At 50.5% G+C, this 16,475-nt stretch overlaps 1 protein-coding gene across 1 annotated transcript; it reads right to left on the bottom strand.

The window, feature by feature from the left end:
- Nucleotides 1–3,104: 3,104 nt before the first annotated feature.
- Nucleotides 3,105–15,576, bottom strand: SEC11C (SEC11 homolog C, signal peptidase complex subunit). Its single transcript, XM_045849585.1, has 6 exons — nt 15,346–15,576; nt 9,822–9,931; nt 8,287–8,436; nt 6,237–6,356; nt 4,388–4,445; nt 3,105–3,304 (listed from the first exon to the last, which is right to left on the bottom strand). The coding sequence occupies exons 1-6, from the start codon at nt 15,430–15,432 to the stop codon at nt 3,251–3,253; spliced, it is 579 nt and encodes a 192-aa protein (XP_045705541.1). The 5' UTR covers nt 15,433–15,576; the 3' UTR covers nt 3,105–3,250.
- Nucleotides 15,577–16,475: the final 899 nt, after the last annotated feature.

The following is a 16,475-nucleotide window of genomic DNA, read 5'->3' as shown; positions in this document are numbered from 1 at the left end:
GGGAAACCGAAGGGAGCTGCTTGGCTGAAGGGGTGGAGGAGGACGGACCTCTGCCCGGAGCTCCGGGGTGAGACTCAGCTGCGTGTCCCGTGAGCCAGGCCAAAGGCAAGTCCACGTGGGGATGTCGGTGCTCAGGCAGAAACCAGATGTTCTGGTTTAGGAGACGTTCCCATCAGCCTGGTGTGGGAAATGGTGGCGGAAGGGTGGCACACAGATACAGCACGTTTCTGATTTTTTTTTCTTGTGGTACACATCTAAAAATGATTTCAGGAAAAGGAGAAGGCAGCTGCGAACAATCGAGCATCCCAATCACATTCAGTCCCAGCTGACTTCAGTGCAGACATTTCTCGGCGGGTCTCAGCGCTGGCTGCACTCGAGTCTCACCTGGAGCGTGTTCGCTAAGTGCGGAGGTCCGGGCTCGCTGCCCCTAACTCGGCGGTTCTGCCCCTTGCTCACCCGAAACAGCCAGACCTCCGTCACTTCGCAGCAATACTTCCTCTGCCCTGCCGTGCTGGGGACAGAGGCAGGTCCTAGCTTTTCACAGAGGGGCGGTTGGAGGCCGCAATGTGGCAGTTGCAGTGTGTGTGCGTGTGTGCACACGCACGCGCACACGCACTCCAGACAAGCTGTGTGTGTCTAGTGCTTACAGAAGACCCACACGTTCATTGTCGAAGGGGAAAGAGTAGGACTAAAGCCTATGGGGTTGGGAAACCAGATGCTCCACCACCAACCTATTTAAGAAACGGAAGCTTACTCCCACAGTAGAAACTTTCCAGTTTTCTGTGGAAACCTAAACCGATCTTAAACCCAGCAAACACCATTGAACTTCGTGAGCGTCCTCTCCTCCTGCGCTCACCTGTGGGCTGTCTGCCCCTACACCAGGTGGCGCCCTGAGATCCTCGCACCTGTTCTTACTCAGGCTTCCCCTCCTCAGGGAGCCTCACTCCTGTGCGCGGCCAGTGACTGCTGAACACCTTCTTCTCGGGTGCTGCTCCAGCGGCGGCCCAGCCCTGCGACCAAGGGTGTCCCAGGAGCACAGGAAGGGTCCCCGCGTGAGGTTCTCCCTGCGAATCAGCAGGCAGCGGCTGGGACAGAGCGGCGCTGACGTGGTCGGCTGGGTAGGGGGCTTGGTTTTTGTTGCCGTGCTGCAGACAGGTAGGCCGCCCCGGGGCCCCCACTCGGAAGGAGTTGGATCCAGCATTAACTCCCACCACTTTCATTTTCTAAAAACCAAGAGGATCTAAGAGGCCGAAAGAGACGGTGCTTTCTAGTGGCCACAATTAAATGGCACCGGCTGAGCCACCCTAGGGCTCCTCGGTGTCTTTGTAAAATTTATTTTGGAATGTTAGGCATGTTCAAAGGATTACCAAAAAGCTCCGCCACCTTACGAGCTCCTTAGAAGTTTATCTTAACCGACTAGAGAACCCCAGGAAGATAAAATAATAAAGTTTTGACCCGACATTTTTAAATGCCATTTTTAGTTAAGGGAAGAAAAATCTATTTTTCGTAAGAAAAGAGTTTATTAAAAGGCACAAGAGAATGACGTTTTTAGAAAGTATCCTGTCAATTTTTTTTTTCTTTCACTTTGCTGATTTGGACGGGATGAAGGCCATTATTGCTGCAGCAGCCTATTTTCGTAGAGATAAAGGCTGACCTGCCAAGCCGCCCCCCGCGGGCGCCTCCCGCGGCTCCCTACCCAAGCCCGGGGCTCCCTGGGAAAGCCGCCGCCCAGGGCTCCAGGCCGCAGGTGCGCACTGCAAACGGGAGCGCGCGCGGCAGTGGGTGACGCAGTACCGGCCGAGCACTGCGCTGGGAGCACTCGGTGAATCGCGTGCTTATTACTCAGGACAACCAGGGAGCGGAGGGCCCTTCGTATCCTCTGTCGAGGCCTCTCAAGGCCCGTAGGCGGCTGGGTGACTGACTTCCCGGGATGTCCAACTCTTCTTACATCAGGATTGGACAGCCCCCCACGAGGGAGCGCCTTGACCAGTGCGGACGGCCAGGAGGCCACCATGACACTGTTGGGTGAAAAGAGGCCGTTTTTTGTAAGAGGGAAGAGTATGTTCGAACCTACGGCGCTGGCCGCCTCTGCGCTCCTCGTCCCTCTGCCGCTGGGCAGCAGCTGCAGCCCCAGGTGAGCTGGGAAGGTGGGACCGGCCCGCTCACCTCCCACGAGCACCTGCGCTCGACCGCAGCCAGGCGGCCAGGCACTCTGCACGAGGGCCTCGCCGAGGCTTGAGGACATTACCTTTGGGGGGCGGGGGGGGGGGCTCCCATTTGCTGCAACGCTCTTCCCCGAGATTTGGGCGCCTCATTCCCTTTCAGTTCTCTTAACTCGGCTCATGTCCCCTCTGCGTGTCCCCCGGGGGTCTCCCCTGGCCTGCTGTGAAAAGCACGTGGTCGTTCACCCTCTGCCTACCCTGCTTTATCTTTCCTCACAGCAACTGTCACTCCTGAAAAATCACGTGTCGGTTTACTGTCCCTTCCTCCCACTGGGCTGCACACTCCCTCCGGGCTGGGACTTTGTGAAGACGGTGGCTGGGGCCTAAGGGCCTGACAGATCCTTTAGGGAAGGACACGGTAGGATGCAGATAAATTAACCCTGGAGACGCCCCACTCGGAGATGCCTGGGAACCGGCGGAAAGGGAGGAGCCCCTTCCAGCCTTAGGTACTTTTTGCAGTTTTTTAAAGGAGTGTGCACTGTTTTATAGTTTATTAAATGCTTTCAAATAATTTATCCAACCATCTCAAGATACAGCAAACCACCAAAACAAAGCAGATTACACGTTCCTCCTACAAACAGTTTTCGGCTCTACTAGTTATCAGAGGCTACTTTAATAAATAAGGAACTATCGCTTTTCGAGGGCCTGTTTGTTTCCCCCTGAAATGCTACTGGGTTATGCAAAGAATTTTATTTTGGAACATCAGATGTTACAACTGTATCTTGTGGACAATGCACTGCCCCCACCCCGCCCCGAGGGCCCAGAAGTGGCGGCCGGGACTGCGGCAGGGGCAGACCGCCCCTCCCCTCAGTGTTGGGGGACTCCCCCGGGGGCGGGCAGACTGAGCGGAGCCAATCAGAGCGCAGCAAAGCAAACAGTCTGTACCGAGGAGTCGTTTATTTGGACAAGACACAAACGTCCCCACATTGTTTCCCTTTTATACAGAAAGTGGAACATTTCGAATATATTAGTTTTTCTCTTTTTCAGTAGAATCCATTTCAATCTGGTCCCAGGAACCGCTTCTCCTTTTAGGATTCCCGTTTCAGTAACACGTATGCACCCATCACGGCCAAAAGAGCGTACTGCAGAGAAAACAGAACGGAAAATTACTGCGGGGCCTACAAACCAAGCTCATTTGCAAATGTGCTCAGGTGAAGTCTGTTTGATGCTGGGCCGAGGACAGAATGGAAAGGTGGCCTCTTCCCCCACGCCTTGTTCTCACATGAGCTGTCCGACGCCCCATTGTGGTCAGAAACCCAAAAATACACTGAAGGACTAAGGATCAAACGCCCAAAACACAGCTAATGCACCACTCACTCCTGCGTAGGTTTCCTCTTGTTTTTTCAAGTGTTTTTTTTTTTTTTAAATAGAGACACCCTTTTCATTGACAATTGTAAATTGACATTACTGGGTTTATTGTACTACTTTTTTTGTATCTTTATATGTTTCCATAATAAAAAGCAACAAACACAGGTGCCATTTTAGAACACACTGTGAACACAGAAGATGAAAGCAGGTACTTTAAATACATAATAGAAACGATTCTGTTAATTTGTAGTCGATGACAAATTGCAGAAAAAAAACTAGCAAAACATTTTAAACAAATGAGTCTTTATAGCTGTGCATGTAAAAGCTCCAATATATTTTTTAAAAAACACAACCACACCGCCAGGATCTGAGGTGGGCCACCGCGGTCCAGGGAGGGTCTGGCTGGAGCCCGGGGCTGCGTGTGATTTGAGGACCAGAGCGTGCACCAGAGAGAAGGCCTTCAAAAGTGCACTTCCGTGAGCAGCTTCGCTACTACTGTCATGGGAAGACTCAGAGGGGATGTGTCCCAAGGATATTTTTTTGAAGAAGCCTTTGAATATAAGGCCAAGGTAGAAAAGCACAGGGGTCCGTGACTGGTGTGGCTCTCAGTGGGTTGAATATCAGACTGCGAACCAAAGGGTCGCAGGTTCGATTCCCCGTCAGGGCATGTGCCTGGGTTGTGGGCCAGGTCCCCAGTTGGGGGTGTATGAGAGGGACAACCGATCGATGTATCTCTTGTACATTGCTGTTTCTCTCATCTTTCTCCCTCCCTTCCCCTCTAAAAGTAAATGAAATCTTAAAATAAAAACAAAAATACAACAAAAAAGAACCCCACACAGATACACATAAATTCCTACCTTGAATTTTGGATAGTCATTCATTATTATGGTGACCATACCAACATACGGTAAAAACCTGTGAGATAAAAAGCCAGAAATATCAAAACTGTTTGCAATATGGTTGCAACCTTTGAAAACAATATACATCAGCATTAGGAAACAAATCTTCCTTGGGAATGCCTCCGATCGGGGCCGTCCAGGCGACTGACACTCCTGTCCCAAAAGGCTTGCTCAGTGCAAAGCATCAGAGCTGACAGGACAAGTTTCTCAGCAGGCCCGTGATTTCAGCTAGAGAGGCTACCTGTCCCACTTGCTGCATTTCCAATAACAAAATGTACTGGAGCCATTTGTATAGATGGAATGGGCAACCTTCATCAACCTAGTTCTCCGTTTTTTAGTACCTGAGTGAGACTCAGACCCGCTGCTGTTAGGGAAAGCATCTCAAGTACCTGGACAGCCTCCTCTAGAATCATCGTCGTCGTCATTCCACAGTGCTTTTCAGACATAACGAACAGTGTATTGGGCAGTGAGTACAAATCAATGCGAATCTCGTAACTTCCACCCAAACACGATTATGACCCCAGAGAGAGGAGCTTCCAAGCACTGGCAGGCTGGCAATTACGCTGACAAAACTAACGGCGCTCACGGGAAACAAGGTAACACACTCTTGGTCCCCTCCGGCCTTCATTAAATCAGTAGCTTCAACCTCCCACATGTACAAAGCTTACAAAGTTTCTAAAACTACAGGGCTGACCCACTGGAGCTCTCTCTCATCTCCCCGCAGGCATTCAAGAGGAAATGTCACAGAGTGAAAACGGTCAAAAGGTGGGCAGAGAGAGAAAAGGGGTAGAAAGAGGCCCTAAACCAGGGGTGTCGAGCTCATTTTCACTGGGGGCCACATCAGCCTTGCTATTGCCTTCAAAGGGCCGAATTAATTTTAGGACTGTGTAAATGTAACTACTCCTCAACTAGGGGCAAGGAGCTCAGTGCTGCCACCGGGTAGAAACAAGGTGCCAGGCCGGATAAAACAAGGTGGAGGGCCGGATTTGGCCTGTAGGCCTTGTGTTTGCCACCTGTGCCCAAAACTATAATTTGATGAATAAAAGCTGAACCTTAGAAAATGGTAACCAGTGTTCTCCAGCCTTACACAGCTGGTGGGACTGCGATACGGTTTTTAAAAAGGTTTTTCTAACAGGGTTACACATAAAAGGGTCACCGAAGGAGAGGAAGAGCCGCCATTCTTTGGTTTTCTGATATGAGGATCATATCAGAAGCAGAACTCATTGCTGGAACAACTACGCAAAGATAAATATTGAAAGACCTGTCGCAGAACTGTTTCTAATAGTGAAAAACAGGAAATCATCTAAGTAGCCACCAAAAGAGGAAGTCGTGATTCTCAGGGGAATGGCATGTAATGTAGCCATGTAAAAAGATAGAGATGCAGATTTGGCACTAAAAGCTATTTCCAACTTCCTGTTGGGTAAAAAAAAACATTTAAATTCGTCTGTGTAAAATTGTTACATATGCATTCATATCTGCATAAGACACAGCAAATATCTAGAATGTTCACTAAAGTGTTCAACAGTGGCTATCTCTGAGGGGATTTACTGTAACTGTCATTTAAGACCCACAAATAACTGATCTCTAGGAGAGCATTTATTTCAAAAATGGAATCAACCCCACGACGTAGGATAATATACTTGCATTCAGCTTCAGGGTTCAGGTCCTCGGTCGGGGTGCGTTTCATGCGGTTACCACGACACAACCAGAACCACCTACAGCCCTCCTGCGGCACCCTCCTTACAGTGAGTGCTGATCCCACCACCGCGCTCTGAGCCTTCTCGGTAACGCAAAAGGGCGTCCTCACCCCCGGGCTCTGCCCACCACGTCCTTCTTCTCCAGCCAGTTCTGGCCCTCCTTGTACAGGCCTCTGTCGTCGACCTCGTTGTTGTCGCCTTTGGTCAGAAACTTGATGTCCCCGTTATCTCTGGAAAGCAAAACATGGCCCTTTCAGAAATTACTTTCGGCACGGCATCGTCACAGAAATATTAGCGTATGCACCGCCGCCCGGCCAGACGTGAGCATTCAGAAAGGCGGGCCAAGGCGACCTGATCTTCCTCGGTCTGAGATGACTGTTCACAGATAGCCATTCACCTGAAGCACAGATCCAATGAGAGTTTCATAGACTTACATTCTGAAACACCCCGGTTACCCTGACGACCAAAAAGCAGGGCCAAGCGCGAGGGCACCAGTGAGGCACTGATGAGCTTCCAGCAGCTGTCTCCCTCTCTCGGTCCCCACGGGCCAACTTGCGAACGTGGGTTGCATCCCTCTTCACTTTAGACGTGAACTTGATCTACGATCACACCGACTCGAGCACAGGGCAAGCCAAATGCAAGTGTGCTTTTCCCTTTCCTCAGACTTCCGCTTCCATGCCCAGTGCAGAGTGGCGAATGCATTACTCCCTTCACCACTGGGCAGAGCGGCGTCAAATCCAGTTTGCCAAGAAGCAGGCATCACAAGCGGCACAAAACCAGCGTGTTCGACAGACACGCGAGATTCGTTTTCAACACTCGCAACCGGTGCTTACAGAGCCTTGACACCAGGAGCACAATATTACAGCATTATAGAGCCATAAAGAGTGTTCTCTTTCAATAGACAAATAAAAAAAGGCACTATTCTAATTTGATAAAAGCTTAGAAGCCCTCGAGGATTTGAAACGACACCGAAAGGAGCGAGCTGACTTGCGGCCCTGGCTCTGAAGGGCCTTTCGTCCGTCCCCCGAGGGGACGAAAATCTGGGCGGGCTCTCACAGTCCGTGCCAATCACCGCAAGTCGTCATTATGTCCTCCACTCCGAACAGTTCCTCATCTTTAGAAATCATTTTTCAATCAGGGAGAGTGTTGTCACACCGTGGCTGAGCACCCTTCTCCATCAGTTCACCAGCACCGATCAAGTGACATTGGTGTATTAGCCCAAACTGAAGCGGGATCATTCTGATGTTTGCAGTAAAATGAAGTGAGTGTTTCTAAGTATCCACATCTTTGGGGAAGCTGGAGGCAGTGAAGGGAACGGGACTCTAAACGCCAGAAATGCACACACAGGACGGCACGCCCCCCCATCCGCCCACCCGGGATGAGTAATGTGCTGTTCAAAACACAAACACACAAACCTAAATTTAATTCCACAGCTCATGCAGGTAAAAATGCTCCACTAAGCCCGCACAAGGGTAAATGGATAACCAAGTATATAAAATGCAACATTTTCACTGATCATGTGATTGTAGTACCTCATGGGAACACAATGTATTTGAGCTAGAAGTAACTGTTCATGGTTCTCAAAGAGTGTGTTGCATGTCTTATTCAGTAATCACTGGCATTTAAAGGAAAAGCCAGGCTCTTTGGGGGGCAGGGGAGAGAATTAATGCGGGATATGCAAGCACCAAACCCTGGGATGAGTTGGGGAAAGGGGTTTCTTTCCACCCGGGACTAATATTACTGTCGACAATGCCAGCTGGTCCAAAGTAACACATATAAAACAAATGGTCACTGTCTGCATTTCAGAAAATAATTCTCGTATCAAAATAATCCTCAGTTGCGATGGAATTTGATTTTCTTTGGGACCCCTTCAAATAGTCACAATTGTGCCATAACACATGCCCCCCCCCAACCATCTCCAAGTTCTCCAGTGCGTGCCAGCTCACCTACTGCTCGCGATCACCCACCCCCCCCCATGGGTGCCTGTGGGCGAACTACTGCACTCCCCCCGCTGAACTGAGTAGCAGGTCCAGGGTCGCCCAACCAGCAAACGGCAGAACTAGGAACATAATTCAGTGCTTCTGCCCTTTCTAATCAACCAGTAGAACAGTCTGCCAAAAACTCACAGAACACCACCAGAAAGAAGTGAAGTCTCTTTACTTTTCGTGAACTTTGATCACTCTGTGAACTATGGGAATGTCTCGGCCCTCCACCTTGAACACCACGATTTCGCCGGCCCTGATGGGGTCTTCCTGGAAGTTCGTGAGGAACAGAAGGTCGCCCCTGTGGAAGGCCGGCTCCATGCTGCCACTAGAAAGAAACAAAGTCACACCAAATTACCCCGTGGCCACGAGGGAAACATTTCAGCTCGGAACGGATATAATGATAAACGTGTGAGTTCGAGTTTCAGCCGCCACCCATAGCCCAGTGGGTCTCAGAGCTACAAAACAAGCTGCGGCGCCTCCCTCTGACCACGCAGGGTGGCCACACGCAGTGAGAAAGCACATGACGTCTTCTTAGACTGAAGTCCGGGAAGGGCGCTCGCAGGCCCTTCCGCAGTGTGTGTGTCAGAAAAACAACCGAGAAACAGTGGACTCTTTGAAATAAAAGCTGCCGTTGTTTAGCCTTAAGAAGTCCACATCCACACACACAGTATGTTCACTCGGAGCTGCAGGCTGCAGGCTGGTGAACACTCGAGGACAATTCTCCCACCGTATGGTGCCTCCCCAGCGCCCCGGACACGACGGACGTGTCCCAGGAATGAGAAACAAACAAACGAACACACTGAGGAAGGTGAGCTGTCCGCCGGCCAAGCTCAGGGTTGGGGGAAAATGCGAACAAAGTCTTTGGACTCCTGCAGTGTCATCCTTTCGACCATACTCTACAGAAAGCCAAATTCTAACCAACGTTTTTGGGGTGGTCAATAAGCAACCCCACGTGACACCAGTTTAAACCCACACCAAAAATCTTTGCTGGATTCAAGTGAGCCGTAATCTACAGGAAGCTGAAACTATCAAAGCAGAATTCATTTTACATATACTTGCACATTGTTTAATACATGAGAAAATAAGTATGACTAAGCCACATGGCTACATAGGGCTCGTGCAACCAATCATGAGTGAGTTGTCGAGGGCTGGAAGGGGAGAACGAGCCACGTTGGTGGCTCCCCAAGAAATGGGGAGCTTTAAAGGGAAGCGTGGGTTCACAGTGGCAACAGCTCAAGAAGCTGGGCCGCGCCCCTCCAAGCCCGGCCCCTTAAACTTGTCCGCACGGAAGGCACCAAGGAGAAGCGCAGAGGGGCCGGCCGGCCACTCAGTGACAGAAACCCCTGCCCTTTTGGTACAAAGAAAATCAAGAAACAGTTTTACACGAGCTCTTTAAAAACCAGTTTGTACACAAATGATGCATTACTACCATTCTATTAAATTGCCGTTTTACGTGGATTAACACATCAAAAAACAAAAGCAAATTTTTTTCAGTGGGGCGTTGACATGGACATGATAAAAGCTCTACAATGTCTGTTGTAAAAACTAAGATTTTCAACGAAAAACAGAAAAAATAAAATATTCTCATACCGGCAGCAAAAAAGACGACTTTTATCCCATTACAATGCCGCGTCCGGGCTGTCATGCAGGCTCCCCGCAAGGCGGCGCTGCTGCCCGTCCCGGCGGCGGTGCGCCGCCCGTGGCACCTACCTCAGCACCACCACGATGGGGCTCTCGCTGCCGGTGAGGACGATCAGGCCCTTCCAGATCATGAGCGCAGAAGACACGATCATGGCGAAGTTTAACACCTGGTAATAGAGCTGGGACGAGAAAAGCCAAACCAGGGTGAAAACCAGCGGCAGAGTACCGGCTAACCCTAAGTGCACGTGCTTGTTTGAAAAAATAAAAACAGAAACACAAAGCTGTGATGACATGAGACTAATCCATGCAAACTACAAATGGAGGGAGTAGTTCCACTTTTGTCCTCGGAATGAGCCTTCCTATTGTGTCTCTCCTTCCACGCGAGAAGAGGGAGGGGAAAACCAGGGCATCCTGGGCGACCTGCCTGGTTAGAGCTTCGCTGAGACCCTGCTTGCTCTGTGGGACCTCCCAGCACCTTCAGCCCAGGGAGGGTCCTGCCACTCAACTCCTGCTGCCAGGGTCTCCGCTCTGGTGCATGGCGCACACGTCTGACCCGAGCACCTGGCACACGCAGCATGATCACCTAGAACCACCCCTCAGCTGCCGGGCGAAGAGACCCCAAATGACGCAGCAGTCCTACAGTTCCAGCAACGAGGCGCTTCGCTGCCGGAAAGTACACTGCGGAAGTCAACAGAACTTTAGCACCTGCACGGTTGGCTTTTCCACAAATGGAAAGTCACACGAGTCAATGTGTAATTCTAAGCTGACCTCACCCCACCTGAGACCACTGCGTTAACACACACAGGGTTTGTCCTTGTCCCTTCTTGTCCCTCGTGTGCTGAAACACAAGGCTCTTCCTTGCTGACACGTGCCTGCCACACTGCCCACCCCAGGGGCCTCGGGGACAAGGCAGCACCTGGGCACCTCACGAAACCCTGTGGCGCTGTGGCTGGGCTGTCGGCCCAGGTGTCCACTGTCCTCCCAGAGGCCATGGGGACAAAAGCCACTCTGCCCAGTACTACTGGAAATGTAAGCCCCTCCTGTCCTCTGCAGGGCTCCTTACTCCCGTCCCTGCCTCCGTCTTCCTCCTCACTGCACCTGCAGTGGCCCACAGCGATCTGAACAGCCATGGGGTGGCCCACCCAGTACTCCAGCCTCTCAATGCCTGGGCGTCCTGATCTCCAGTGACCCTCTCCCTCCACCCGAGGCCCCCAGCCCTCAGCACCATTCCTGGGACTGTAACTGCCCGATCCCCGGGTCTCTAACCCCCTCCACCTGACCACCTAGCCTGTCTTTTCCGGAGACACAGGCCCGGCCAATCCGTGAGTGTTGGAGGACTCTGCAGCATCAGTGGTAAAGGTGTGCCTCAGTTTCCACCCCCCCCCCCCACACTCTGCTGGCTTGGGATTTGGGCTTATTCTGGCTGTCAATGACCACTCTTTCTTCTGCTTTCTAGCTTTTACTTTTTGACTGACCTTCTTTCCTTTCCTGATTTCCTACCTTGGAGCAAAAAAGAAGTAAAATCTGAAACCTATTAGTTTTCCGGAGAAAGAATACAAGTGGTGAATGCACACTTAAAGTGTTCAAACCAAACCCTGCCTCCACCCCGGGGGAGGGGCCCCCGCCATTGTGCCTAGCAAATTTAAAGGCTTTTTGTTTGTTTTTGTTTTTTTAACACTAACATTCATTCCTCGCCCAAAGCGCACTGTGGTGGGGATGCAGGGCGGCAGAACCCTTCGGAAAGCAATCTAGTGTCTAAAGGTTGTCCCTGGCCCAGCGCTTCTGCTTCTCGGAATTCAGTCTGGGATAAAGGCAGCTAGGGGACTGCGACCCGGGGTCATTCACCACAGTCGTACTTCTAACAGCAGGGAACAGGAAGTCAACTAGCAACAATAGAGAAATGACCGAGTACCTGAGTACCTGACGGCAAGGTTCTGCACTACTTAAAGCAATGCACACAATCTTTTAACAACACGAGAAACACTCAAGGTGTGTTGAGTGAGAAGCCCCCAGATGCTAGCAGAGGCTATCCTGGTGCAGTGGAATTGTGAACGATTAAGTGTTCTTCTCTCAACTATTCTCTACTCTTTTGTTTAAAGATTTTATCTATTTATTTTTAGGGGGGGGAAGGGAGGGAGAAAGAGAGGGAGAGACACGGATGGGCTGCCTCTCAGTACACTCCCGGACAGGGGACCGGAATCCGGCGTGCGACGCCCAAGCAACTGCGCCACACTGGTCAGGGCTATCCTCTGGTCTTTAAAACTCCACCACGAGCATGGATGAGTTCCAAAGTCTGCGGGGTTGGGGGTGGGGGGGACGGTGGGGTTATAGGAAGTGCAGTTTGACAGGACATGACATGGTGTTAAAATTCTCCTTCTGACGAGTGTGGCACAACGTGAAAGTGTGTCTTGACGTGACACACAGGTAGGAAAAGCAGAGCTCCAACCTCTCCTTGCTGACATCACACCTATGGGAAAGTATGTAATTTGAGGTTATTAGGGGAGACGTGACTGAAAGTGGGGACGTAAAAAGTGAACTGAAATCACTGAGGATCTTTCAATGTCATAAATGAAAACAGGAAAATAAATGGAGCTCAAATTTTTTAAAAAAAAAAACTCTTTTAAAAACTCTTTGGCTATTGTCTCCATAGGAAATTGTGAAACTCTCATTAAATGCCCAAGAGGGCGGAAAAGGAACCTGCAGCGCCAGGCGGGTGCCGTGAGCTGGCGGGCAAACTGTCGCTTCCACAGTGAAGTCGGTCTGGCCCCATTCAGGCTAAAGCAGAAGCTCCTCACAGCCGATCCCTCAAAACGCCTTCTCCACCTGCTCTGCCGGACGTGAAGGACTTGATAAATGAACTTTGTTTCATTGTGAATTACAGATCTAATTAGGAAAGCCCCCAAGCCAGGGTTTTAAACAGAAATTGTCATTTTTAGAGAGGGTTTCAAACCATCAGGCTGCACCCTGGAAAAAGGCCCATTATAAAAACCTTGCCATTTACCTAATAAAGACTGGGGGTTATGAATACATTTTCCACTATGATTTCCTGTGCTTGAAATAGTCATTCAGGGGAAGTAAAATCACTTCTTTAAAAAAAAAGTTCTGCCCTGGCTGGCATTGCTCAGTGGATGGAGCACGGGCTGCGAACCAAAGTGTCCCAGGTTCGATTCCCAGTCAGGGCACATGCCTGGGTTGCAGGCCATGACCCCCAGCAACCGCACATTGATGTTTCTCTCTCTCTTTCTCCCTCCCTTCCCTCTCTAAAAATAAATAAATAAAATCTTTTTTTTTTAAAGTTCTTTGAGCAAGACATCTATTCGCTAAAGAACTGGGCAATTATCCAAAGACCAACACTCAAGCGAATGGCAGAAGCACAGGTCACACTTCCCGTACCGTGTCTTTAAGGGACCTACTCATCTGAGTCTAGGATTGCAACCCTGGAATCTAGAAACATAATGTTTTTATTATTGACACTATGACAGATGTCCCCCATCCACCCCTCCTTGTGAGCTGCTGACAAGCTGACTTGAACAGAAACAAAGGCACTTTGTTGCCATTCAACTTTGCCTACCGACTTTGTATGCTTGGCACCTAATAACCCAGCAGAGTCGAGAAGCAAGCCCACACTCGGGCTTTGTCAACCAATGATGACACAGCCAGCGTCTGCGGGTTCAAACAAACATTTGAGACCAGATATTCTGGCTGAGAGAGCAGTAGAAATGCCGGTAGCTGACTCTCTTCCCCTCTTCCTCACTGCAGAAAGAAAGAGGCCTTGTTTTTTTGCATGGGGCTCTGGCCTTAATTAAGAGCAAGCAGGGGCAACAGAAAAAGGAGGTCCCGCTTCCAGGACCGGTGGAGCATGCATGGCTGACAAGGTGTCACGGCATGCTATTTTGGAGGGGAAAAGAAGCAAGCTAAAGGACAAAGTTGAAACAAACAGGCAAAATAAAGTACCAAGAGGAGCTGATCTGAGCTTCCGAATATGAATCAGAAACTAGCGAAACTCAGGCAATACAACAGCTACTAAGAGGCCTCATTGCTGAGAGTGGGGACTTACAGCTTTCAAAATGGCTTAGGGACTGATACATTCCAGGCCTTCTCTGATGGTCTGCAGCTATAACCATCCATAATCATACTAATTTTAGAGACCCTTTTAAAACCCAACCAAGTCTAGATTTTTAAATAAAGCTCCATTTCGGGGAGGATTTGGTGGGGGGACAGTATCCATGCCAGACATTAGCTGCTGGTTTTTCAAGCTAGTGACAACCACAGCCACAACTCATCTCAGTCCCTGACACTCCCACTCATCAGCTCTGCACACCTAGCAACACCCAGATTATACACAGGCTTGTGCAATGCAAGTCACCAAACTCTCCCACGTGACTGCACTAGTATGAAATTCTACTTGGGGAAAAAAAAAACATGCCCAAAGGAACAAGTTCTGCCCTGCCATGGGCACCACCAAGTCAGCCCTCAACACAGCAGGGCCAATGAAACCAGATGCCACCAAAACCAGGAGAATTAATGCCATTTTCAAAGACAATTACAACTTCCCAGGAGGAAGGTTCCATTTCTCTCAGCACACTCTATTATTAGTATCGATAGAAGTATTAGGGTCCATTAACATCCATCAAGGTATTTGTGCCCTACAGGGTCCCTAAATTCTGTATCTAGAAGCCTAAGCAATCTCATTTTTCTTGGAGGAGAGAGCTTCCTTTCCAGTCCCCTTTCTTTATGTTGAAGAGAACGACCAGAGTCAGTGACACAGCCCACGCGCTCACTAAGGAGAGAGCAGAAGGAAGTTTCCTCCGAAGTCACAAAAGAGCGAGAAATCAACCCGAGCCGCCGAGAGACCCCACGCTAATTGCCTCCTATGCACTCTAGGTGCAGTCAGAAGGCAGAATCTGCGGCAGGAGTTGGAGACACCTGAAAGTAACCTAATATCGTAAGTCAATTACACTTCAATAAAAAAAGCAAACAAAGAGGAGTTAGAGGCTTCTCGAGTCCCTTCTGGAAAGCTGATTCAGTCCACAGTGATTGGAGCACCTCCTTTGAGCCCCCTTGGCACAAGGAGCTTTATTCAGTGCAGACGCGCGGTCGGGAAAACACTTCGCAGAATGGCGAGAAACTGCTCTGGGAGGCACCACCGTACGGCTCCCATCGTCAGAAAGTTCATCCCCTTCGCCCAGGCAAGCAGCACTCCTCTGGGCGTCAGGCCTCAGGAGCCGCTCAGAGAGATGTTCCCCCTTCCACCGGGTGGCCCTTTAAATACGGGCAGACAGCTGTCACTCACGGCCCGGTCAACTCTCCTCGCTTTCTCGAGCACAGGGGAAATCCACTGGACTAGATTCCATTTTCTTCCCCTGTCCTGGCCCCACTCCCCTAACTGGGCTCTTGTCGGTGCAAGAAAGCACACACACGTGCCCACAGGTGGGTCGGTGCAGATTTGAACCCAGGGCCTATGAGAGCCTGGCGCGAGAGTCGCGGGGCGCTGTCCTTGCCAGAACGCTACCCGGGATGCCCGGACTCCCCGCAACTGCAGGCGGCCCCAGTCCCGGCCCCCAGGCGCGCCCCTCACGCCGGCCTCCGTTACCTGGCGCTTGTTCATCTTTCTCAAGTCCCCGAACATGTCCAAGCCTGATGCGGGGAGAGACGACCCCACCGCGGCCGCGCGCACCATGCCGGGGTCTCGGGGCCAAGGGGGGCCCGCGGGCTCCAGGGCACACTGACAGCTGCGGAGCTCCGGCTGGGCCCCCGCCCACCAGCCCCTTGGGCTTGCTGGCCACGTGACCAGCGATTCGCTTAGGCTTCTGGGAATCGTAGTCCCGCGAGTCTTGGCCACCAGTGTACCTGAAAGAAACAAGGAGAAAGAAAACTGCCACTCCCAGAATTCCGCGGGGCAAGAACCTAGTCCTGTGAAGATCTAGGTTCCTAGGAGGGCTGCGACAGGGCTCTGGAGGCTTGTCCGACCCCTCCGAGGGAACCTGGGGGAGGGGGTGGGCCTGCATTTCGCAGAGCTAACTCGAAGAACTGACTACTCAAGAGAGACGGGATTTCCCAAGTCTCTGGTCAGGCGCCAAGAGGGCACCTAAAGCTCCCTAGCATTTACCTAGCCGTGTACCTTGGCCATTGGATGACTCCACGAGGAAGGCGGGGCTTTCTCCACCGGCCAGCGGGCAATACTGAATCTGGGAGGAGCTTAAAGATGGTCTCGCGGGTGGGCGGGGTTTGGAAGAGGCGGAACTTTTGAAACCTCTGGCTTCCTTGCTCTGCAAGGGTTGTAGGACTTGAATGTAAAGGAACAAGAGGACATATCTTTGTATCCTCTTGATCATAGCTGTGTCGTAACGGATAGTAGTTGAAATAATAAATAACGAATTAATTTCATATACGAGGAAACAGAGGCCCATAAAGATTATGTGACATGGTCAAGGTTAAGTGGCAGAGTCTGGAATAAAATGCAAATTTTAAAATGTGTAAATCCTGAATGTCTACATTCCTAACCCTGTATTATCTTAGTTCATTCACTCACTCATTTATGCATTCTTTATTTCATTCATTTATGCACGAATCTTTTTGGAGCATCTATTATGCACCTGGCCCTGTTTTAGGCATCTGAGAAACATCAGTGAACAAAACAAAGATCCTTGCCCTCATAAATCTTACATTCCAGCAGGAGGACACATAAGGAACTTATACAGTACCCAGAGGAAATAAGAAAAG

Source organism: Phyllostomus hastatus, unplaced genomic scaffold (assembly GCF_019186645.2).
Source record: "Phyllostomus hastatus isolate PE091 unplaced genomic scaffold, TTU_PhHast_1.1 phas_contig_80, whole genome shotgun sequence".
NCBI classification, from domain to species: Eukaryota; Metazoa; Chordata; class Mammalia; order Chiroptera; family Phyllostomidae; genus Phyllostomus; species Phyllostomus hastatus.
Note: the sequence above shows the minus strand (reverse complement) of the source record. Positions and strands in the feature narration are given on the sequence as shown.